The sequence below is a fragment of the Giraffa tippelskirchi genome, chromosome 9 (assembly GCF_054371585.1).
Source record: "Giraffa tippelskirchi isolate mGirTip1 chromosome 9, T2T-mGirTip1v1.2.pri, whole genome shotgun sequence".
NCBI lineage: Eukaryota > Metazoa > Chordata > Mammalia > Artiodactyla > Giraffidae > Giraffa > Giraffa tippelskirchi.
In genome coordinates this window covers 152589196-152616131 of record NC_137283.1, presented here as the reverse complement: position 1 = coordinate 152616131, position 26936 = coordinate 152589196, and the positions used below count along the sequence as shown (strand labels likewise).

General features: G+C 37.4%; 1 protein-coding gene across 1 annotated transcript in view; it reads left to right on the top strand.

Annotated features, from left to right (window-relative positions):
• Positions 1-26936, top strand: part of SYNE1 (spectrin repeat containing nuclear envelope protein 1) — a 471658-nt gene that overhangs the window by 115674 nt on the left and 329048 nt on the right. The window contains exons 6-13 of the mRNA XM_081530296.1: positions 1762-1854; positions 2990-3168; positions 5999-6195; positions 8524-8633; positions 10378-10428; positions 13378-13485; positions 16383-16520; positions 17502-17666. Of these exons, the coding sequence (XP_081386422.1) occupies positions 1762-1854; positions 2990-3168; positions 5999-6195; positions 8524-8633; positions 10378-10428; positions 13378-13485; positions 16383-16520; positions 17502-17666 (1041 nt within the window). The remainder of the gene's footprint in view (positions 1-1761; positions 1855-2989; positions 3169-5998; positions 6196-8523; positions 8634-10377; positions 10429-13377; positions 13486-16382; positions 16521-17501; positions 17667-26936) is intronic.

Sequence of the window (26936 nt, the reverse complement as noted above, 5' to 3'; positions counted from 1 at the left end):
ATCTTAGATTATTAAGTTTATTGTACATTTCATAGGATTTTGCAAAGTAGAGGAGGTAAAAAAACATAAAACCTGTGCTCCTCAAACCCCTTATGGAACAGTTTTTAAGAGAGAAAATAATTTGGAAAAACATTTTTTTCTTCACAAGATGAACAAAGGATCTTTAGATTCTATATTAAGCTGAATATGTAAACTTCATAGTATAATTGGAACTGGGTTGATATAGGAAATACAACTTACATATTCCATTGCATTTTAAAAAGAATGATATGTAAGGAAAGAGAAAAAATTTATCTTCTATTAAATGCATTAATCTTGTGGTTATTAGCATGTATTATAAATATGTGGCCTGAAGATACTAAAATGGATGTGGAGAAAATTCTGGAGAGTGTGTAAAACAGAACAATTAAAATGAATGTAAGAGATTGCAATAGGTTCTGCCATAAAAGATTAAAGAAATATGATTTATACTTTAATCTTTTATTATTATTAATATGACAAAAAAGTATTACGTATCTCATGTGCTAGGTTTTAAAGAATAAACACCTAAGCTTGTAATCTATGGGAATTCTCCTTTTTTTTTTGTTTTATTTCTGAACTTGATGAATGAACTTCACTAGTGAAGCAAGATCCCATGGGTATGTCTCAGATTATTTACAGTGACTTTTGTGCTAGCTTTTACCTTATTCTTCTGATATCTAACTAGTAACTTTAATTACTCAAGAGTAAAGTATTTGTGGGATATTTTTGCTTCTGATAATTTTAAAAAGTAAGCCATTTACAAACTCCTGAACTTTATTGTTAATAGTATATCTTATTAAATCCTGCTGAGAATTACTGAACTAGAATCTAAGCAGTACTTTATTTTTCTAATTTGCTCAGTGGTTGTGAAGAGGATGAGGAGCAGTTGTTAACTGTATTCTATAGAGACTGACTAAGCTGGGCCTACCATACTAGTCCATTTTCCTGCAACTTAGGAAGTCACATTTCTCATAGTTAGGAAGTCATTGAAATGAATAAGTGAGGACAACTACAGGCAGATTAATCCTGAATGCTTTTCGGTTGTCAGTGCCCCCAGAGTAGCGATCCGAACCCCACAGTCACTTTCTGCTTTACTCTTTCTTGGCTTTCCTTTGTCTTCAAACTGTATTCTGCAAATTATGCTCTACCTTCACCACCTACATTTTTTACCCCCTTTGAACAAATAACATGGATTTTGAAAGACTATTTATGTATATGTATCATCTTCTTCCTTTGTTTTTCATGTCAGTCCATGTACAGAGGATCACCGGTTAGTACAAATTTTAGAATTTTTAACTCCTGACTTTTATAGGTAAAAGAGAACATAAGTTTCATGCTATTTGGTAACAAACTTCAAAGTAAGTGCATCTTCTTAAAATACCCCTCACAGTTTCTTTTACGTTCCAGTCAACCTCTGAATGTAAAGAATAACCCTTTTTTCCTCCTGTCTGGCATTTTGTTAGTAATTCCTTGCATGATGGCATATTTTTTTTCAACTTCAAACTCGTTTTTGAAATGCATTCTGTAGTTGTGTTGATCGTGTGCACCTAATGAATGCCCCTGGAATTTCCACTGAAACCGTATGCTTGTTTGTTTTTTATGCCTCACCTTACTTACTCTTGTACTACTGCACAGGCATGACCAGATGTTATTGATGTCTAATAAAGTACACCTTATTGCATAATGAAATGGTCTGTAATCTTCTAGTACATTACTAGTACAGTTTTTCTTTTTGAACAGATTAAATTAGTCAACATTAACTCCACTGATATAGCTGATGGTCGACCCTCCATTGTTCTTGGATTGATGTGGACCATTATCCTGTATTTCCAGGTACTGTACTTCAGCTCCCTTTTCAGTTGGTATAATGTCATGGATGGAGATAGTGGTGCATTTCCATAATGAAGATGCCCTCTGTGGTTAATCCTCAAGTTAGCAGAAATGTGACCTTCACATGTATGTTATTGTTTTGTGAGCAGGAAAAGGTCCTTTATTCTCTGTTAAAGTGTTATATATGGAAGTCCCCAAAGAACTCTGGCCTAGATACCCAATCTGAAAAGTGTTCAGGACATGATGGAGATGAAATATTAGTGTAGAAAGACTTCAGGAAATTTTACTTTGTCCTCTGGAAGGAAGAGGTTCTATACTCCTTTTAAATATTAAGGGGAGAAATTAACTTGCTAATCTATCCAGGATAATTCTTTTAGCCAAGAGGTTAGTTTTTAAAGAAAAATACTATATTTTTTAGAGTAGTTTTAGGTTCACAGAAAAATTGAGCAAAGAGGACAGAGATTTCCCATGTACTCACTGCGCCTACACATGCATAGCTTCCCCCTTAACCAGCACCCCTCTTCAGAGTGGTATAATACTTTGGTTACAATTAATGAACCTCTGTGGACACATCACTATCATTTCAAGGTTCATAGTTTACATGAGGGTTCATTCTTTCTTTAAGACTTGGAGTATAGTTGCTTTACAATGTTGTGTTAGTTTTGTTGCACAATGAAGCAAATCAGCCATATGTATACATATGTCCCCTCCCTTTTGGGCTTTCCTATCACTCCCATATCGCGCCCATTCAGGTCATCACAGAGCACCGAGCTGAGCTCCCTGCACTATACAGCGGCTTCCCACTAGCTAGCTATTTTGCACATAACATTGCATATACATCAGTCTAAAACAACAGAGTTCACTCTTGATGTGTACATTCTATGAGTTTGGAAAAGAATTAGATTTTGTTTTTATTCATTCATGCATGTATTTGACAAGTGTTCATTACTGGGTCCAAGGTCCCATTTTAGACGTAGTAGGAAGTGAACAGAGGAGTAAGACATCAATCGTGCTCTTTAAGAGCCTATATGGTCAGTGGGTGTTAAGGGTTTTAAGATCAATCAAGCTGGAAAAATAAAACATCTGATGAGAGAACTGGGATAATGCTAATGTTTTTGCTGACTTGATGCACACACAGATCGAGGAGTTGACCAGCAACCTGCCTCAGCTGCAGGCTCTGTCTAGCAGCACGTCCTCTGTGGACAGCATGGTCAGCTCTGAGACCTCCAGCCCCCCAAGCAAACGGAAGGTGGCCACCAAGATCCAAGGAAACGCTAAGAAGGCGCTATTGAAGTGGGTCCAGTACACAGTCACCAAGTAAGTTCCTAGCAGGAGTTTGTTTAAAGAAACCCTTGAAAAATTGAAGTTAGTTTATGACTGAGTACTCATTGCAGTGGTTGCAAAATTTGTGGAGACATATGAATGAATGGCTTTGCTTCAGGTCTCCTTTCACTGTTGTCTTGAGTTAAAATGTAGACAGAAAGCACCTCTCATACTCTAGAAAAATGCTCTAATAAAACTAATTCCTTCTTCACTTGGGTGATGGGACCCGATTAAGTTGTTTAATCCCTACACTCTGATTAGCATGAGAACTAATTCTATTTAGGTCATTGTTTGGATTTTCTGCTGCTATTAAATGATCTTTCCACAAATAAATTAGAGGTTTAAACATGATTATCTCTTCATGAGACTACTACGTGCTATTCAATAATATTATGAACTAAGGTCCACATTCTGAAATAATTATAACTTGTTTTTATGTCCTGAAACTTGCCAGCAATTTTATTTTTCAGTGTTTCCTTTGATCTCATCTTTTGTCTGGAATGTAGATTATTTTGTCAACTACAGCTTATGGACTGGGAATTTGCTTCTAGTTTTGTTTGCCTCAGAGCATAATAAAGTTACTTGTGTGTGCATATATGTGAAATGTTATTGTTTAGTCAGTAAGTTGTGTCCAACTCTTTGGTGACCCCATGGACTGTAGCCCGCCAGCCTCCTCTGTCCATGGGATTTCACAGTCAAGAATACTGGCATGAGTAGCTATTTCTTTCTCCAGAGATCAAACCTGCATCTTCTGCATTGCAGGAAGATTCTTTTCTGCTGAGCTACCAGGAAGGCCATATGCATTAATACTGGATATAAAATTCCTACTCTCACAAAGTACCTTCTTGTAGCAGTTTCAGTAAAGTTTTCAACTGATCACACCAACATTTTGCAGTCAGATGTGGTCAGTAATAAGATCTATTCACATAGAAGTTGTGTTTTTGTAAAATTTTCCTAATGAAATGTAAAGTTGACTCACTTTCTATTTTGCTTTGCATGCCTAAATCTAATCTGAATTTAATGCTCTACTTCTGGAAAATAGTTGTAAACAAGTACTTATCATTATGAAACACTGAGGCACTAAACATAGGGAGTTCTATTTTTAAAGCGTTTGAAGAGCAAAAATAAGGAGCAAAAAAAAAATAAACATAGAGAAGACATAATTAGTGTTACTAATTTATATAGTTTTGTTTAACTTTTCAAGTGTGTTGGTTGTTTTCTAATTGGGGGTATATTTTGATGATTCAAGTTGCAATCAAAAATATTTCTGAAAGCAAAGCTTTGTGGCTCTTGGGACTCTAGTAGGGATGAAATGGAAAGCCCTTCCTACATTGCTGGCATGCTCTTTACATTCCATTCACAGTGGGCATCACTGATCTATTTTAAGCTTAATGGAGCAGGGAGAAGAAATGCGCTGGGTAGGAGAGGATGTTGATCACATATATGCTGTGACATATATCATGATGCTATCGTGATAAAACTTTGCAGTAATGTCAGTATGATAGTCTGTTGTCTGTTGATCCACCTGGCATTTAATTATGCAAGGTGAGTGTGCACTGGTGAAACAGGTTTTAAGTGAACTTCAAAGTTTGCAGAGAAAAAACTTTAAGGGCATTTACCAACTTTTTATATTAATCAATGTTTCAGTAAGATATATGGTATCTTATAGTTTGTGGAAATTTTGAGAATATAGTAAACAAAAAGAATTGAGTGGCATTATTTCTGCTTTATTTAGAAACAACTATAATGAGACTAATTTTCTAAAAAGAAATTACCAGAGTATTTATCTACTGAATGTTACCTAATTCACTGATCACCTTTAAAGGCTTTAGACTTAATCAAAAATGTTGTTCAAAGACATATTTGCAACGCTTTTTGAAACTGCCTTTATAGTTGATAAGTTACATGTAGAAAAAAAATTATTCATTGTGAGCTTGCCTCGCTTCTGTGTTCAACAACAAAATACTACCACCAACTTGAATCTCTTCTTAATTATAATAACTGACTTTGAATTAAATCCACTATGAAAGAGCAAAGATTTGTCACCAGTGCTTTGCCCTCAAGGCAATTCTAAAAAGAAGAATTTATAAAACAATTTGATCAAACAGTTTGATTGGTAGGGTAAATTAATGTTGCCAGTACTTGTGTGGAGATATAGGCTTTTTAGTGACGAATTTAGAGAGATGACCACATCCATCTGCATTTTGTTCGTTCTACCACATTTGATGTGGTTCAGCCACATTATATTTGTCTGATATGATCTGTGCATATAAACACAGGCTACTTGTCATCGTCATTAGAAATGTGTTAGAGACTTCTTTAAAAAATACACAGTGGTGAATTAGTATCAATTGAGGTGTTTTTAAAATGTTCCTTTCTTTACTTTGTTAGGTATTTTTTTCTCGCAGTTTAAAAATGTGCTTTACATTGAGTCTTTCAAATGTCTGAAAGCTCTAATGCAGAAAACTCTTAAGTATGGAACCAGGATTTCTATGTCTTATCTTGTTTCCGGTGCTGCAGTCCATGGGGTTGCAAAGAGCTGGACACGTTAGCAACTGAACACACACACACATCTTGTTAACTACTAAAAATTTTACTTATTTTTTCTCAAAACCAGTTAACTGATATAGAGCTGTATCAGAAATCAGAAAACTCTTAAATATGGAACCAGAATTTCCTGCTAAAAGTTTTGCTTATTTTTTCTCAAGACCAGTACTGCTATAGCTAACTGCACATCTTCCATTGCAGAGGAGGTTGGATTGAGTCTTTGAGGAAGCGTGCATTACCTGTTTAGAAAGTGACAGTATCATTTTTTTTTTTAAAGGCAGAGTGGAATAGAAGTAAAAGACTTCGGGCGGAGTTGGAGAAGTGGAGTGGCCTTTCATTCTGTCATCCACGCTATTCGGCCGGAACTAGTGGACTTGGAGAAGGTGAAAGGAAGACCTAACCGAGAAAACCTGGAGGAGGCTTTCACCATTGCTGAGACGGAACTGGGAATCCCACGGCTCCTGGACCCTGAAGGCATGTAGAGTGATTCTGGCGCTTGTGTCCCTCAACTCAGGAGGGCTGTGTCTTAAACCCAGAAATTACAGATGCGTCCAAGAGCTCAGAAAACTTGAGTATCTTCCTGCACAAATTTTCTTTTGGAGAAGTATGTGCTGCTATGTTGTTGTGTTCAACTCTTTGTGACCCCGTGGACTACAGCCCTCCGGGCTCCTCTTTCCATGGGATTTCCTGGGCATTAATACTGGAGTGGGTTGCCATTCCCTTCTTCAGGGGATCTTCCTGACCCAGGGATCGAACTGAGATCTCCTGTGTTAGCAGGCGGATTCTTTACCACTGAGCCACCAGGTTGGCTATTTGATGAGATTTCAGAATGAATATTTCTAGCTCTCAAAACACTGTCTGCCTGGTTGGCTTCCACGTGATGATGGTCAGCATGGAGATCCCTTGCCATTTTAGTGACCCTATTTCCCCTCCTTGCCTGCTCCTCTACCTAGTTTCACTAGGGTAGCCAAGGGCTTTCCACCTTGTTTTTGTACACACACACACACACACACACACACACACACACACACGTGCACAAGCCACCAGTATCCAAGACACACCTCAGTTCAAGGGAAAGACCACAAACATCCCAACCCTCAGCTTCAGAGAATACATCAGAGCTGAACTTTTTTCTGTAGTAGAGTAGGAGAAGGATATAGATGGTTCTTTCATGTTCACTAGACCAGAGGATCTTAATATTTTCCTTGATGATCAGAAATTGAGTTTGCCCAAATGCAAGCCTAACTCAGATATAAAGTAATTATTTTCCTAATGAGCACTACCCTCTCCCAAATTTTTAGCCAATTTGAATGTATAAACTTGTAGGAATACAGATTAAATAGACCAAATATCAATATCAATCAATAAGGATTGTTTTATGATTTAGTCCTGTGTATACTAAAAGCAGGTACAGTAGTAAATCATGTATTTTTTTTTAAATCATGTATTAAATGTTGTTTTCTTTCCACTTTTACACTTTATGAAAGTTTTACTCGTCACATGCATTCTCCACACCAGCGATATTATCATTTCTAAAATCCCTGTTGAATCATCTCATGAATTCCAGAATACATTATCTATGTTTATTTTTAAGTCTTTTGAGTTGTACCACTTCTTAAATCCTACACTGATAATCCCTATAAATTATATTTCAAATCACAAGAAATAATACACAATACTAGGGCAGTTTTGTATTTTGATTTTCATGATTTCTGTTTGTTCAGTTTCTTCCGTTGCTGTTGCTCTATAAATGTATATATCGTGTTTGTAATCTCCAAATGTAACCCCTTTGAAGGAGATATTTAAGACTCATTTAAACATTCAACACTTTTTTAAAATGTATCCAGTCTTACCCTGATTTTGTAATTATGAAATTTGTATAAATATCCTTGCTTGACTTTTACTGATGTTTTAGATAAACCTCTATATACTTAAAAATGACAGTGATTGAGATCTTTTCAGCTCTCAAATTAAGTACTTAAGGAGTACTTAATTGTTCAACATGCGGCGGCTTAGACAGAAGGCTTCACAATGGAGAAGCTGTGAAAGGACTGGGACATAAGGCATCTACTTCTTTTCTGAAATAAATTAATAATGACCATACATAGTATCCAGTACTCTTGCCTGGAAAATCCCATGGACAGAGGAGCCTGATAGGGTGCAGTCCATGGGGTCGCTAAAAGTCGGACATGACTGAGTGACTTCACTTTCACTTTTCCCTTTCATGCACTGGAGAAGGAACTGGCAACCCACTCCAGTGTTCTTGCCTGGAGAATCCCAGGGACAGGGGAGCCTGGTGGGCTGCCGTCTATGGGGTCACACAGATTCGGACACGACTGAAGCGACTTAGCAGCAGCAGCAGCAGCAGTAGCAGCATACATAGTATACAAACTATATAGTCATTTATCATTCAGTCCCATGCCTGTAACCTGTTTTACTACCCATTTACTTTGATTCTGTAATGTACATATTATTGGTGTTTTAGTAACTAGACAAAATGTCTGAATAATTATATATATCTCATATTTCTGATGAGTGTTGAAATTATTTAAATGAAACACATACTACTTTCCTAACAATTTAGCTCTTGGCTAAAATGTGTCAGCTTTCTGAGTCATAAAATTTCCACTGCGTATTATCCAGACTAAACTGGTTTTCCCTCTCTCTATCTCTAAATAGTATTCCTTTTTCTTCTGCATTTAGGACACTGTCTTTTGGTATATTAGCTAGATTTCAAAGTTTGTATTATTAAAATCTTTTAAATGCTTGTTAATTTCTCATATTTGGGTTTGGTTTTTTCAGATGTTGATGTGGATAAACCAGATGAGAAGTCTATTATGACCTATGTAGCCCAGTTTCTGAAGCAGTATCCTGACATCTATAGTACAGGCTCTGATGGGCAAGAGAATGATGTAAGTATTTGTTTTTCTTCGAGCATTGATAACACACTCAGTGACAGTGAGTCAGAGTTTTAATTATTCTGTGTTCAAAAAATTAAACCGAATGCATTTCAACATGAGAACAACTGAATGAAGACCAGTATCACCCATACTTGGGAGGAAATTAAAGGGAAAAATTTCTCTGATGTGTGTGTTGGCTGTATGAGAGAAAGCATTGTTAATAACTGCTGAATGTATAGTAGTTCTGAATTGAAATCTAGGAAAGATAAGAGTGTTGAGAAACTTTATTTTAGCAATTTGACTACTGAATTAATTTCATATCCATATTATTTATGCATTTAGATTCTGAGTTTCCTTCTTCAGTTCAATCTGATAAAACCCAATTTTGACTTTTAGATGTATTATGTAAGATGCTTGGAGAAGGGAATGGCAACCCACTCCAGTGTTCTTGCCTGGAGAGTTCCATGGGCAGAGGAGCCTGGTGGGCTATAGTCCATGGGAGTGCAGAGTTGGACAGGACTTAGTGACTTAATTGCCACCACCGTGTAAATTGCTACTTATAGGTCAGGCAGATTTATGAAAGTTCTAATTATTCACTGTGCTTAGATATTTCAGCCACTCAGTAGTTTAAATAACATATTTTTCATCCTACTCAAATGACATATGTTTGTTGTCATAAATAAATAAAAACAAAAATTGGAGGGGCAGGAAAAGAAAATTATCTGTACTTGACCTTCTGTAGAGAATCTATTCTTAAAAAAATTAATACTTTGGTGTGAGTTCCCTGTAAATGTAGACACATAAAATATTTTAACAAAAATAGAATCATGGGGCTTTCCTGGTAGCTCGGTGATAAAGCATCTGCCAGCCAATGCAAGAGACACAGGTTCGATCCCTGGTCTGAGAAGATCCCACATGTGACTTCCATATGTTTACAATGAGTAGCAACTTACATGGTGGTGATAAGTCCGTGTGCCACAACTATCGAGTCTGCGCTGTAGAGTCTGGGAAACCCAAACTCCTGAGCTCTCAGGCCACGGCTACTGAAGCCAGGGTTCTCTAGAGCCTGTGCTCCGCAACAAGAGAAGTCACCACAGTGAGAAGCCCACACACTGCAACTAGTAGTCCCTGCTCTCCACAGCTAAAGAAAAGCCCGCGCAGCAACGAAGACCCAGTACAGTCAAAAATAATACATAAATAAAATTTTAGAACATAGAATCGTAGTGTACATATAATTTTATTTTTTCTGTTATACAAAACCTTTCTCATGCCCTTCTCTCTAGAACTGCATAAAGATGTACAGTACTGTATCCAATATTAATTGTTGAAAATTTCTGATTTTTTGCTATTGTAAAAATACTTCCATGAACAATTTTGTAATAAGAACTGTTCTACAACTCTTTCTCAAAGAGGAATTCCTAAAGAGCATGCGGAGTTTTGTCAAATCCTTTCAGGAGGATGTCTCATTTTACACTCTAGCCAGCACACCAGAATGCCTATATTCTGTCTTTAACAACAATGGATGACTATTAAAAATTAAAGCAAAACCATCAAATGCCAGAATTCTACATTGCCTTATTTGATTCAAACAGTTTGATACTTTCAAAAGTTGTGAAAATATCTTAAAATAACTATACCCTTCAAATTGTTGCCTATTTATTTATAGACAGATGCCTCTCCATTTTTTGTGTTTCCTATATAATTTTTGTCCATGATTTATGTTATTTTTGTATATGTTATCTTTTCATGTTGTTAGGAAATACTTTCAAGTTTCCCATCTTTTACAAATTTTATCCAAATTCTTAAGGTAAGATTTAAGTCATCTTGAATTAGTGACTTCTTTCAAACATTCTGCATTCTATAGCTTGTTAGCCATCCCTTTGCATGTATTTGTCTTTATACACACATTTATTTTAATACCTTAATTCTGTTATTTCCTTTTCCTTTCTAGTAGAAAAATAACATATGTGTTCTTAAATATTAGTTACAGTCTAAGCTACTCCCATGGACTTTCCCACTAATCTTTAATTATAAGATGACATTAATTAATTTCTTTTTAATAATAATAGCACTAACAAAAGAAAAAATTAAAATAACTATTATTTTTTATGTGTGACATGGAAAATAAAAATTAAGTTAAAGCTTTATTTTTTTATTTTAAAGTATTAATAGGAAATAATTATTAAAAAAGGTAAGTGTTCAATTAGCTTGTAACCCTGATTTTCATCACTACTCTTCTGCTCAATATTGAGTAACATGGTTTAATAAAGTTCATGGAACATGGTAAGTGCTCAAAAAATATTTGTGGAATTCATGATTAAGAATTCTTTCCCATATCCAAGTTGCTTCTGTTTTTCTATCTAGGCCTGAAGTTAAGAATTTATCGACACAATAGACTTTATGCCAACACTGGAATAAAACATTAGAAGTAAAAATTTTTATTTCATGCTTCATGAGGCATGAGTTTAAGTATATATAAGTACACTACAAACCATGTAATGCATGCATTTGAGTGAGTGAGAGAGAAAAGAAAAAGTAGTGAGAATGCTAATAGTCTGGTTATTTGGCATTTAGATGGTCTCTAGGCAAATAGACCTCCATATCTGTGAATGTGTGTGGAAGTTACCGATTGAAGAAAAACCACTAAACTAAATGAGTTTTGAAATCTAAATCTAAATGTTTCATTTTCCTTTAAAAGGAGCATGCCAAGTGTATACAGAGTTGCCTCCTTTTTAACCTTATTGCAATTTGCATGTCCACAGCAGAAGAAAAAGCCATTTGTTGCACATACTCTAATAAAGTTATTTTAAGAACGTATTTTTTTTTCTCTCGGATGATTTTGTGAAATAATTTCAATTGGTGAAGAAAAGCTTATGATGAGCCTGTCTCGGGAGAGTCAAAGCCCCATGCTCACTTTGGTGAGCTCCGCCAGTGGCCATATTAAGCTCAGGTTCCTTGAAAGTAGAACAAGAGCTTTGTGTTCTTCTGGGCTCAGAAGATATGTAATTAGTGCTGTTGTGGGCGTGAAAGTCAACCAGTAACAAAACATGCGCCTCGATACCAGTCCCTTATTCATTCAGAAGAGCCATCATGGGAAGTGCTGAGGCTTTGGAGTCTTGAATTCCTATTCTGTTTAGATCTCAAATTATGTTACCAATCAATTATTTATTCCACAATTATCTATTGAGTGACACCAGGTGCCAGACTGCTATGTTAGTCTGGAGAAAAAAAAGATACATATGTTGCTTGGAATGCTGGGTGGAAGAGGGAGGAGAAACAATGAAATATGATGTATTTGGGGTGAATATTTGAGCTTAGGTTGTTGCAAGATCATAGAAAAATGTTCTCAACATGTGGTCCCTAGGCCAGCAGCATCAGGTTCACCCAGAACCTTGTAATAAATATACATTCTCAAGATACACTAAGCCAGAAAACCTGATGGTGTGCCCAGTCATCTCTTTCGCAAGCTCTCCAGTTGATTCTAGTGTTCACTAAAGTTTGAACACCACTGACAAAAGAGAAACTCATAACTCAGATCTGTGGATCAGAAAAAAGCTTCTTAGAGAAGGGTGCACCTGAGCTGAGCTCTGAGGAAGTCATCACCCAGGGGAAATTGTTCCAGGCAGAAGAGGGTTCTCTTTGTAACATCAGGAAGTGAAAGAGGACACAGATCACGACAGCACGTGTGGCAACCTCTGCTCTGGATGTGTTGACAGAGAATCTCTAATTCTCCTCAAAACCATGTAAAGGGGGTGCCATGACTACCCAGATGATGGTACAACACAATAGAGGATTTTAAAAAATTGTATCCGAATTCACAGAGCTAATACACATCAGGACCAGAATTTGAAACCAGTTTCACCTGCCTCCATAGGCAGCACTCTTTCTCCTCTGCCGTTTCACCTGTCAGCAGACAGCCATTTCAATCTGTCATAGGGCTGTGATCATCAGATGAGATGTTGTAGTGGAAAGCTAAGTGCCAAAAAATCATGTTAAATATGTCTGTGATTACTCTGGCGTTCTTACCTGATAAGAAGTCTTGATGACAATTTAGGATATTTTCACTACATCAGTGCTAGAATAGCTCTTATTATTTGTGGAAACAAGTATGTAACTCTCCAGTTCTTTTTCATTTTTGAGATGTGAGTGGTAGCTTGTATGCATTCATTCAGCGGATGATCTGGTAAATATCTTATAGGTTTCATGTTGCCAGGGTTTGGGAATACCATATTGAGCAAGATAAATGTGCTTTCTGCCCTCATGGGGCTTATGTTATAATACCGCATAATGTTTTTAAACATAATGTACACTAGTAATCCAATGTTACTCTGACTGTAGCTCCTTTAATTCAGTCAAAATTAATCTTATCTTGATCAGTCCTCCGGGTTATCAATGGCCTTGGGTTAAGACATAACCACAGGCCTATTTCCACTCCCATTCCAACAACTGCTTTTTCTGAGTATTTTTGTGTTTAGCACATTTCCTCTGGAGCATATTTTCTTAATTAAATTAATGTTTCTTGAGAAGAACAATGGAGGTAGATAATTTTGGTATTCAGTATGATAATTAGGATTTTTTATAGAATTAACTTTGCTTCTTATTCTCCAGAAGAGGTGAGGGCAGGGAAGGAGAAAATTTTTTAGAGACATTTGGAGCTTATTAAATATTCAGTGTATTCTAGGATCAGTCAGGCATTAATCAGCAATTAAGTAAATGCACAGTTACTAATAAAATTGTAATGTCTGCTGGTTTCTAGAGAGAAGACAGGCCAATTTTGAAGGAGATGAAAGTTTGGATAGAACAATTTGAAAGAGATTTGACAAGGGCACAGATGACAGACTCAAGTTTGCAGGATAAATATCAGGTAACGTATGGAAGACATACTTCACTTTTCTTAAGATCCACATATGTCATTTAATCTGTGTTTAATCTTTCAAGTGATGTTAATGAGAACTGTCTTTTAAAAATAATATACATTAACTTAAATTTACATATAATTTAATCATATTTCTATGTAAATAGGTAGTTTTAAAAATTTAATGCATTTATATATTGTAATATGTTTGCCATTGTAACAATAATTAGCACCTCTATCATGTGACATTATTGTCATTTATTTTTAGTGGGTGAGATGTTTAAGTTCCAGTCTCTTAGCAATTTTAATGATTGTAATACAATACTATTGTCCATATTCACTGCACTGTGCATTTGGAATCTAGGACTTATATACCCTAACTCTTGCCAGTTTGTATACTTAAATATCCATCCTGTCCCCTGCACCCCCCATCCCCTGGTAACCATCATTTTGCTCTCGGTTTTTAAGAGTTTGACTTTTTAGATTCCATATATAAATATTATACAGTCTTTGTTTTTCTCTACCTTATCTTGCTTAGTATAGCATCTTGAAGTTTCACCCATGTTATCACATATGGCAGGCTGTCCTTTTTTCTCATGGCTGAATAATATGCCACTGTATATATACACCACATCTTCTTTGCCAGTTCTTCCATTAATGAGCACTTAGATTGTTTCTATAAATTGACTGTGGTGACAATTCCGCAATAAACATGAGAGTGCATGTATATCTCTTTGATACTTTGTTTTCATTTCCTTTGGATATACACCCAGAGCTGGAGTTGGTAGTTTTAAATTGTCTGTGTCACGTTATATAGAGTTCTGAGGCTTCATAACTTTCCCAGAACTCAGTCTTGTAGATGATCCAAAACACAAATCTAGCCATTGTTTTTATATAACGCATGACCTTACAGATGTTACCTCACAAGAAATTCCACCAAAATGTGACTTCAGTGGCAAATTGAAAATTCCTATAGGATCGCTGAATTAAATAAAAATTGCAACATGAAGAGTTGGAGTAGGTCCCTTAGTAAGATCAGTTTCTCCTGCCACCTGCCTCACGCAACACTACTGCATTCAGGTTGAGTCCAGCGTTGCTGCTGTTGTGGTTGCTCGTTCTCCCAGTTTCACCACACTGTCATTAATTAAATTTCAGCTTCCAATTTCCACTTCCAAAATCCTTTAACAAGTTTTTTTTTTTCATTGAATTGTGACTTACTCTGTGTAGCACTGACATTTTCTCCTGCTTAAAATATCATTGCATTTTGGTGGCAAAACTATGGTATATTCTAATCTACAATATATTTTGAAAATTTTTGCTACAAAAAAAAGGGTGAATGATTGATGTAAGAAATGTGAAATGGCAGATGATAAAAGATTTAGCTGTTGGAATTAGTGTGTGATTTTATATAATCATATCTATAAAGTGTGCCTGAATTTAGATGGATAGTTATCAGTATTATATTTGATGGACTTGGAAATGCAATAAATACATTCTTATATGTGTGTTCTTTTTGCTTTGAAGCTCATTATAATTTTTCCCCCAAAAGATAATTTTCTGGGAATAGTAAAATGATTAAATCAGTAAATTGAGGTTATAAATGCAAGAACAGAATGAATGTCCTTATTTAGTCCATTAGTGAGTTTCAGTTTTAGCATAATTTATCAAAAAATAAATTCCAAGTTACAAAGTTACCATTGTACAGAAGTTAATTTATAAGAGGAAATCTAAGTATCAGAAAAGTACAAAACAGAAGCATTCCTTTCAGATCAGTCTCTTAAATAGGGTTAGACCACATAGGGAATATTTTCTTTCATTTGTATGTTTATTATGTAATCAGAATCTAATGTTTGTACTTATCAATTAATAGTGTTTTCCAGTTTTTCTGTATGTAGAATTCTGTAGAATAAAATTGAAGACTGATTATATGTTTTGATACATTAAAATTACATTAAGTTATAGTGAATGGTAGGTAAAATTTGTGGTAAAATATTTATTCACCATCTCCCCCAAGTGTTCTTCATGTGAATTTACATGTTTGTGTACTTAGTGACTTAGAAGTTCTTTCAAATGTGCTATCTGTTAGATTCTATGGGGGCTATTCTCATGTTCCTTAATATTTTTAATGTTAAAGACATTAAATGCATATTCAGTGACATTTTCAATTCATATGTAGACTTTGAAACATATTTTAGGGTGGGTTAATGTAGTGTAAAATGTGGGGCTTTCATTAAAATCACTAACCTTTCTTAGGTTATATTAATATTAGACTTACAGTTAAGTCTACATGTTACAAATTTATGTTAACCATACTGTGACAAAAGAAAGATATAATATTTAGTGTTTTAACATCATAAAATTAAAGCAAAGGGTCTTACATAAAGTAAACCTCTTTGTACAAATTTACTTAATCACAAATTAGGATACCACTAATTCTGTTTTTTTGTTTTGATGTATGCAATTTCTGTTTGTAAATTGGTACTTTAAAGTAAAACAACAATTTTGATTATGAACATAGATTTATACTCTTGTCTATTATTTCACCATGAGCAGGATTGGCTTGTAGATTATTTACCGAGGAATGAAAACTCCTAGCCTTGAGTGCCATCTCTACTGCTCGTCTTTGCCAAGTCACCTCTGGGCTCACTGTGTAATAATGGGGCTTGTCTAGGTTGTAGCGTGATGGGAAGCCAGAGACGATAATGTGCAGAAGGCACTTAGCAAGGGGCCAGGGTCATCATCAGGGCTAGGTGAATGCTGGCTGTATCACAATTGTCATTATTATTATCAGCAACATTTATTGAACGTTATCCAAATATAAAGGATTGTTATTTAGGAAACATGGTTTCCTTTGCTTTTGCTTTTTTTGGCTGACTGCCATGTTCTTGCTGTTGTTCCTCTTTTAGTCATTTAAGCACTTCAGAGTTCAATATGAAATGAAAAGGAAACAGATTGAACACTTATTACAACCATTACATAGAGATGGTAAATTGTCACTTGACCAAGCATTGGTAAAACAGGCCTGGGATAGAGTGTCCTCCAGGGTAAGTCCTCTGATAAATCATTTCATTAGGACTTATGTAAGTTAGTCAAGAATATTTTCTATCATCTCTTTCTCCACAATGATGTTACATCAGGTCCTCATGCCTCTGTCTGTGGCCGGAAGTTTTACCAGTGGGATGGTCTTTGTCCTCTTGTCGAGTTTTCCTTGAAGTTGATGGAAGCGCCTGTTTAACAACTCTTTCCCTGCTTTGCCTGCCTTATCGACAAGACAACCCACTGAAATCCTGAAAGGCCATCTGGGTTACTTCTCCTTTTATACAATTTAACCCTGGGTTGTTTAGAAGTAATTCCCCAAGAATGAGGCCTCAACTCCTCCAAATTCCGTAACCAGATTTCATCAACAGTTAATTATCTTCCTGTATTCACATTTATTTTTATATTCTTTAATTTAAGCTTATCTTCTTATCTGGTCTTGAACTTGAAAAAAAATTGCTCTGTAGCTTTCATTTTAATATTTTGCAAAACATTAAGTCTGAGATTTCAAAACCTCTGAAACTTCTATCACTCATGGGAATATTTGCCGTGTACTTACTCTATTTTCATTTTTATAATCCAGCTTTTCCCATTAAGCTCTATTAAAGAATAAGTTAGATCCCAACCCATCCCCCCATCATTTCAATAAGCTGTGAAGCAGTAACTGAGAATCAGATAAGTGGGAGAAATGATGACATCATTAGAGAATTACATTATTGTAGAAAGAATCTTGAATTCTCATTTTCCTCCCGAGATATCTAGATGACCCTGATTTTTCTCGACCTGTTGTCATCATGTGGGAGATTTTGAAGGAAAATATCTGTGTTCTGAACTTTTCAAAGCATTAGATTAGAACACAGATATTTTCTTACTTGGTATTTATTAAATTAACCCAAAATTAATAACTTAAAGCATTCTGTAGGCTTTAAAATCATTTGGGGGAATTTTAGGAATGTGTTAAGACACTGTCTTTCTACTTTGTATTTCAGCTCTTCGATTGGCATATACAACTTGATAAGTCTCTTCCTGCACCCCTGGGCACCATAGGGGCCTGGTTATACAGAGCAGAGGTGGCCCTAAGAGAGGAAATAACCATTCAGCAAGTTCACGAGGAAACAGCCAATACAATACAACGGAAACGTGAGCAACACAAGGTAAATAAATACTCTGGCTGGAAAACCTTCCAGCGTAACGGTACTAGTGTTACCAAATCAGGTTTGTTTGCCCATTACTCAGCGAGTGAAAGGTTGAGACACTGAGGTTTGCAGCAGAGAAAGGGTTTATTCCCAAGGCAGCCAACTGAGGAGATGAGAGAACAAATTTCAGACCCATCTCCCTGAAGGTGAGGGGTTCTGAGTATTTACGGGATAAAGCTGAGCATGGGAAAGGTCACTGGAGATAAGAAATGGGTGAAGTGATCCTCGTTCTATGCAGATGCAACTAAGCCATAGACCTCTTCATGGGCTCCATGTTCAGAAAATGTGGCATTAGTGTGATCAGAGGGTGGGATTTGGGGCCCTCTGATATCAAAAGGTCACCATGTGGACACTCACCCATGCTCAGATGGATGGTCAGTGGACCTAACCAGTCTTAACTGGCTGGAGCACAAACTGGACACAGCTGACTCCAAGTTCCTAAATTCAGCTTGGCCAACATCTTTTTGTTAAGGTTGTGTGATACTTGGAGGACCTACAAATTTTATTAAAGCAAACCTGATCAGTGAAGGTAGGTTGTTGTTGTTCAGTTGCTAAGTCGTGCCTGACTCTTTGTTACTCCACGGTCTGCAGCGCGCCAGGCTTCCCCGTCCTTCACCATCTCCCAGAGCTTGCTCAAACTCGTGTCCATTGAGTCGATCATGCCATCCAATCATCTTATCCTCTGTCACCCACTTCTCTTGCCCTCAATGTTTCCCAGCAATCAGGGCCTTTTCCAATGAGTCAGCTCTTTGCATCAGGTGGTCAAGGTACTGGAGCTTCAGCAGGTTACAATTTATGATTTATTAACAGCTAACTGATAATACCCTTGTTTCACTAGTATAGTCTGGAACTTGCGCTGACTCACGTCTCCCAGGCACCCATTCATTCTGGCTCAGAGATGTCCCATTTTCCTAGAAAGTTCTTTGATTTGTACTTCCCTCTTCTGTATTTGTTATGACAGTCCCAGTAGATTCATTTCCAGAATTGTTTTCCAATAGCTCTGTGTTCTTTTTTCATCTACATTTGCTTTGGTTATTTCTTTTGCTATATGTTGTCTTTGAAAACATAAGGCCATAGAGAGTGTGTATTGACATAATAGTGTCATTGGCCATTGGTCAGACCTCTTTCCCTCCTCCATTCTCACAGGAAGGCAAACCAAGTCACCAAGTTCTTATGTCCTGGTGCTTAAGAAGTGAGGATCAGGGTGGGGGGAGGGGTTACTAGTGGCCTTAGAAAGTGGTGGGATTAGGCCTTGATGATCTCTTAGCCATATGGGGCTTTATTTTCTCATTGCATGGTTTGTTGTGCTTTGCATAAGTTCTATTACACTTCCTCTGTGTCTTGTGATAGTACATCTCATTAATGCAACCCTGCATTTTGTGCCACTGAATTTGTATATCTCATTTACTGAGTCATGGTGGGGGTTAACTGTATAGGTGGAAAATAAACCAACAACCAGGTCTTACTTTGTCCTACTCTCCTGGTTAAACGTGAAAAATGAAAGTGTTAGTCGCTCAGTCATGTCCAACTCTTTGTGACTCCATGGACTGTAGCCCATCAGGTTCCTCTGTCCATGGAATTCTCCAGGCAAGAATATTGGAGTGGGTTGCCATTCCCTTCTCCAGGGGATTTCCTGCACCAGGAATTGAACCCAGGTCTCCTGCATTGCACGCAGATTCTTTACCATCTCATCCACCAGGTGACTTTTTGGTTAAAGCCAACTCTCAGCCTAGCTCCTGCCCACGTTCATGCAGTTGACTGTGGTTGGAGATAAACACACCCCCAGGCACGCTGACTAACCCAAGTGGGCCCTTAATGCTCCCCGGCACTCCAAAGGCATTTTTGGACTCTCTTCCCTCTACATTTCTGGGACAACTATTTTATACCTTTTCTCCTCAAACCTTCCACACCTCCTCCTTCATTCTTACTCTTAGCTGATGACACTGCTTCCTATTTCTCTGAGAAAATAGAAGCAGTCAAAAAAGAATTTCCGCAAGCTCCCACGACCACATCAACCCACCTACAGGCATCTGTGACCAAATACTCTGTCTCCTCTCCTGTTACTATGGATGAACCATCTGTGCTCCGAGCTAAGGCCAGCCCCTTTGCATGTACAATGGATCCCATCCTCCCAGCTCTGTTCCAGAAGATAATTCCCGTAGTACTTTGCTTCTTTATTTTTTCTCTCTCTTTCTCTGCTGGATTTTTCCCACCCACATGAAATATAGTGTCGTTATTCTTAATAGCCTCTTTCTTAACCTTACCCCTCCTTTCAGCTATTGTCCATTTTTAAAAAAAATTTTATTGGGGTATAGTTGCTTTACAATGTTGTGTTAGTTTCTGTACAGCAAAGTGAATCTGCTATACATACGCATATATCCCCTCATTTTTGGATTTCCTTCCCACTTGGGTCATCACAGACTAATGGGTAGAGTTCCCTGTGCTATATAGTAGGTTCTCATTAGTTATCAATTTTATACATAGGATCAACAGTGTATATATGTCAGTCTCAATCTCCAAATTCATCACATTCCTTCCCTTCCCCCTTGGTATCTATATGTTTGTTCTTTACATCTGTATCTCTGTTTTCTGCTTTGCAAATAAGATCATCTATACCAATTTTTTCAGATTCCACATATAATGCATTAATATACAGTATTTGTTTTTCTCTTTCTGGCTTCCTTCACTCTGTATGACAGTCTCTAGGTCCATCCACATCTCTACAGATGACCCAGTTTTGTTCCTGTTCATTGACAGAGGCAGAGTAATATTCCATCGTATATATGTACCACATCTTCTTCATCTATTCCTCTGTTGATGGGCATTTAGGTTGTTCCCATATCTTGGATAATGTACATAGTGAGCTACTGTCCATTTTTTTCTTTCTTTTACGTAAGAGAAGTTCTTTGAAAGAACTATCTGAAATCTCATTTTGGTTTCGTACTCCTCCCATTCTTTCTAGAACCCGTTCCAATCATGTTTATCCTTGCCCGTCTATCCGTGGCAGGTCCATGAGGGTGCTTTTTGTTCCTCACCCAGTGACCGATTCTTAGTCCTCATTTTATCTTTATTGGAAGCATTTCTTGACAGTTATTCCTTCATCTCTGAACTACTTTACCCATTTGGTTTCTTAATTTTCTTTCTGTTCTTTCCAGTGTTTCTAGTTAGCCCACACTTGGTCCAAAATGTCCATGAGTGTATTTGGTTCATGGGACAAATAGTTTTGGACAGGGCCAAGTATCAAGGACCTTTTGATGTGGACCAAATATCTCCGTGGACATTTTGGATAGGACCAGATATGACCAATTATCAAGGACCCTTTGGCATAAACCAGATATTTTATCGTAATTTTGAACAGGACCATATGGTCCTAAAATGGTCTTTCCTTCTCTTTCAACAAATATTTATTGAGCTCTTTCTATGTGCAACGTAGTGTTCTAGGCATTTGTGATATACCCATAGGCAAAACAGACAAAACCTCCACCCTAATATAACTTGCCTTTTCATAGGAGGAGGTAGTTGATAAATAATAAACACAATAAATAAAGGCATTTTAAATTAGAATAGAAGATAGAAGGACAAGGAAGATTAGGCGGTGTTGCAATTTTAAGCAGGGGAGTCAGTGAAACCACACTGAAAAGAGAACCTCAAACATGCAAGCGTGTTCCTACTCGAAGGCCTTTGCCCTTGCCAACATTTCTGGAATGTTCTTGTCTCTTTGCCTGAAATATTTTCCAGGCATTTTCCTCATCTCCTTGGGCCTTTACTGAAAGGTCACCTTTTAGTCAACCCTTTCTTGGCCACCTCTTTGAAAGGACAACTTCCTTTTCCCCTTCCCTATTTAGTTTTTCTCTTTAGCATTATTTGCATCTCAAATGCTAATTTAATTATTTATCTTATTTACTGCTTGATCTCCTATAGTGTAATCTCAACTCTGTAAGAGCAGTGATTATTGTTTGTTTTTACTTTTGTTAAAAAAAAACCTCTAACATATTTCTAGTTTTAGAAATATTCAGGCTTTCAAAATTGTAATTGGGTCAATAATGCTAATCATACTTCCTGAGAATTTGTTCATTTGACTAAGTTTTCAAAATCATTGGCTTAAAATTATTCAAAATATTCTTGTGCCTGTAGTTAAGCCTCCATTTTCCCCCAGTTTTGTTTCTTTGCACTTTGCCACATTCCTTAAATGTGCACTTTTAGCATCCCTAATTTTCTCTGTTATATCCTAACGATCTTTTCCCATATCTTTCTTACCAGAGGAATGACAGAATCACTCTTTTAACAGCATCATTCTGGTGCTGTGTGAGGATATAGCTGGACTGGTCATAGTGGGTAGAAGTCAGAGAAACAATTTCGGTGATCCAGGTAGAGTGGATTGAACAAAGATCGTAGCTACAGAGATGGTAAGAAATAGATTGAGTATATTTCGAGGGCAGAACAAAGAGAATTTTTGGCATTAGATATTGATTATGAAGGAAGGGGAGTCATAAATGACACTATGATTTTTCAACCAAGCAGTTGGAAAAATGGAGTTTCCATCAGTTGAGATGGAAAGGCAATGAAGCAGATTTGGGAGGAAAGATGGAGTTCAGTCTGGGGGAAGGTAAGTGTGAGACTCTTTCATGCCCCAGCGAATGTGCGGAGTGGGTAGTGGGAGGTAAGATACAGGAGGCGGCCAAATATTCAGAGTCGTTGGTATATAAAGGGATGTTAAAAGCTTGGAGACTTAGATTAAATAAATAAGTATAGACAGAAAATTAGTCAAGGGCTGAGCCCTGAGGGAACCCAGTATTAAGTAAGCTTCAGTGCTTATGGTTATTATTGTTGTTGTTCAGTCACCAATTCATGTTTGGCTCTCTGTGACCCCATAAACTGCAGCACGGCAGGCTTCCCTGTCCTGCACTATCTCCCAGAGTTTGCTCAAACTCGTGTCCATTGAGTCAGCGATGCCATCCAACCATCTTACCCCTGATGCCCCCATCCCCTCTTGCCCTCAATCTTTCCCAGCATCAGGGTCTTTTCCAGTAAATTAACTCTTCGCATAAGGTGGCCAAAGTATTGGAGCTTCACTTTCAGCATCAGTCCTTCCAATGAATATTCAGCATTGATATCCTTTACGACTGACTGGTTTGATCCCCTTGCATTCCAAGGGACTCTCAAGATTCTTATCCAGCAACACAATTGGAAAGCATCAGTTCTTCGGCGCTCAGGCTTCTTTATGATTCAGCTCTCACATCCACACATGAGTACTGAAAAAAACATAACTTTCACTATACAGACCTTTGTCAGTAAAGTGATATCTCTGCTTTTCAATACACTGTTTAGGTTTGTCATAGCTTTTTTCCAATGAGCAAACGTCTTTTAATTTTGTGGCTGTAGTCACCATCTGCAGTGATTTTTGGAGCCCAAGAAAATAAAACCTGTCACAGTTTCCACTTTTCCCCATCTACTTGCTATGAAGTGATGGGATACTTAACAGTATCTAGCTTAGCAATATAAGGAAGCATAGTGGGATGCTTCTCTGTGGGAATGATCTTTGTTCATTTCCAAGGCAAACCATTCAATATCACAGTAATCCAAGTCTGTGCCTCGACCAATAATGCTGAAGATGCTGAAGTTGAATGGTTCTATGAAAACCTACAAGACCTTCTAGAACTAACACCCAAAAAAGCTGTCCCTTTCATTATAGGAGACTGGAATGCAAAAGTAGGAAGTCAAGAAATACCTGGAGTAATGGGCAAATTTGACCTGAAGTACAGAATGAAGCAGGGCAAAGGCTAACAGAGTTTTGCTAAGAGAATGTACTAGTCATAGCAAACACCCTCTTCCAACAACACAAGAGAAGACTCTACACATGGACATCACCAGATGGTCAACACTGAAATCAGATTGATTATATTCTTTGCAGCCAAAGATGGAGAAGCTCTATACAGCCAGCAAAAACAAGACCGGGAGCTGACTGTGGCTCAGATCATGAACCTCTTATTGCCAAATTCAGACTTAAAGAAAGTAGGGAAAATCACTAGACCGTTTAGGTATGACCCAAATCAAATCCCTTACAACTATACAGTGTAAGTGACAAATAGATTCAAGGGATTAGATCTGATAGAGTGCCTGAAGAACTATGGATGGAGGTTCATGACATTGTACAGGAGACAGGGATCAAGACTATCCCCAAGAAAAAGAAATGCAAAAAGGCAAGATGGTTGTCTGAGGAGGCCTTACAAACAGCTATGAAAAGAAGAAAAGCGAAAGGCAAAGGAGTAAAGGAAAGATATACCCATTTGAATGCAGAGTTCCAAAGAATAGCAAGGAGAGATAAGAAAGCCTTCCTCAGTGATCAGTGCAGAGAAATAGAGGAAAGCAATAGCATGGGAAAGACTAGAGATTTCTTCAAGAAAATTAGAGATACCAAGGGAACATTTCATGCAAAGATGGGCTTGATAAAGGACAGAAATGGTATGGACCTAACAGAAGCAGAAGATATTAAGAAGAGGTGGTAAGAATACACAGAACTATACAAAAAAGATCTTCATGACCCAGATAATCACGATGGTGTGATCACTCACCTAGAGCCAGACATCCTGGAATGCAAAGTCAAGTGGGCCTTGAGAAGCATCACTACGAACAAAGCTAGTGGAGGTGACGGAATTCCAGTTGAGCTCTTTCAAATCCTAAAAGATGATGCTGAAAGTGCTGAACTCATGTCAGCAAATTTGGAAAACTCAGCAGTGGCCACAGGACTGGAAAAGGTCAGCTTTCATTCCAATCCCAAAGAAAGGCAATGCCAAAGAATGCTCAAACTACTACACAGTTGCACTCACCTCACACACTAACAAAGTTGTGCTCAAAATTCTCCAAGCGAGGCTTCAACAGTATGTGATCAGTGAACTTCTAGATGTTCAAGCTGGATTCAGAAAAGGCAGAGGAACCCAGAGATCAGATAGCCAACACCCGTTGGATCATAGAAAAAGCAAGAGAGTTCCAGAAAAACATAAATTTCTGCTTACTGACTATGCCAAAGCCTGTGACTGTGTGGATCACAACAAACTGGAAAATTCTGAAAGAGATGGGAATACCAGACCACCTGGCCTGCCTCCTGAGAAATCTGTATGCAGGTCAAGAAGCAACAGTTAGAACTGGACATGGAAAAACAGACTGGTTCCAAATCAGGAAAGGAGTATGTCAAGGCAGTATATTGTCACCCTGCTTATTTAACTTATATGCAGAGTACATCATGAGAAATACTGGCTGGATGAAGCACAAGCTGGAATGAAGATTGCCGGGAGAAATATCAATAACCTCAGATATGCATATGACACCACCCTTATGGCAGAAAGCAAAGAAGAACTAAAGAGCCTCTTGATGAAAGTGAAAGAGGAGAGTGAAAAAATTGGCTTAAAGCTCAACATTCAGAAAATTAAGACCATGGCATCTTGTCCCATCACTTCATGGCAAATAGCTGGGGAAACAGTGGGAACAGTGACAGACTTTATTTTGGGTGGCTCGAAAATCACTGCAGATGGTGACTGCAGCCGTGAAATTAAAAGATGCTTGCTCCTTGGAAGAAAAGCTATGACCAACCTAGACAGCTTATTAAAAAGCAGAGACATTACTTTGCCAACAAAGATCCATCTGGTCAAAGTTATGGTTTTTCCAGTAGTCATGTATGGATATGAGAGTTGGACTATAAAAAAAGCTGAGCGCCGAAGAATTGATGCTTTTGAACTGTGTTGTTGGAGAAGACTCTTGAGAGTCCCTTGGACTGCAAGGAGATCCAACCAGTCCATCTTAAAGGAAATCAGCCCTGAATATTCACTGGAACGACTGATGCTGAAGCTGAAATTCCAATACTTTGGCCACCTGATGGGAAGAACTGACTCATTTGAAAAGACCCTGATGCTGGGAAAGGTTGAAGGCGGCAGGATAAGGGGACGACAGAGCATGAGATGATTGGATGGCACACCGACTCAATGGACATGAGTTTGAGTAAACTCCGGGAGTTGGTGATGGACAGGGAGGCCTGGCATGCTGTGGTCCGTGGGGTCACAAACAATCAGACACAACTGAGCAACTGAACTGAACTGAACTGAGTGGGATGCTCAAATTTTCAATAGATTTATGGGAAGGTCAGTTCCATTCAACAGATACTTGTTAGGATATACAGTTAATTTTAGAACAGAATTCCAGAATATACAATTAATTTTCGAGCAAAATTGATGGCTCTGCTTTTTAATATGCTGTCTAGGTTTTTCATAGCTTTTCTTCCAAGGAGCAAGCATCTTTTAATTTCATGGCTGCAGTCCCCATCCACAGTGAGTTTGGAGCCCAAGAAAACAATAATTAATTAAGCAGTTAGTAACTTGTGATGACTTCTGTTCTGGAGTCTATCTGTCTGATACTGATGCACGCATATGAGCCTTCTTTTATTAGAATTTGCCTGGCTTGCTGTTTCCTGTTCTATTAATTTTAGCCTATCCTTGTTCTTAATGTTTAGGAATATCTCTTTTAAAAAGCAGGTAGTTCTCTTCTGTTTGCCTAATCTGACAATCTGTGCCTTTTGCTAAGTAAATATATATTCTATTCATATTTATTTATAATTATTGATATATCTGAATTTGTTTCTCCCATTTGTTTCTATTTGCCCTACTTTTTCTTTCTTTCTTTTTTCCCTACTTTCTTCCTATTTATAAGTTGATTGAAGGTTCTTTTTGAAAATTTTTTAATTGGAGGAAAATTGCTTTAAAATGTTTGATTGAGGGGTTTTGTTTTGTTGTTGATTTGCTTGCCTATTTTTCTTATTCCATGTCTTCCCTCAAACTGTCTTCAAGTTATAAACTGTAGTTGTGTAATGTGATTGTCCTTGAAATTATACCATAGATACTTAATGAAATTGAAAATCAATGTCTTGACCTCCTCTTAATCAACATAAGGAATTAAGAACACTTTAACCAGGTCCTACTCTTCTAACTTGCAAACTGTTATTGTCAAGTATTGAATTACTTACATTTTTTAACACTGTGAATGTATTGTTTCTGCTGATTCCCGCACTCATGGTAGCGCGTCTCCTGTGTTTGGCGATATTTGCATTCTTCCTTTTGTGTTTGCATTTGCTATCAACCAAGGACACATCAGCCCTCTTTGAGGGTTCTGGCTAAACGTCGAGTTCTCACTTTCAATGTTGCTCACGTTATTCAAGTTCCAAGACTCGCTGCAATGGTATTG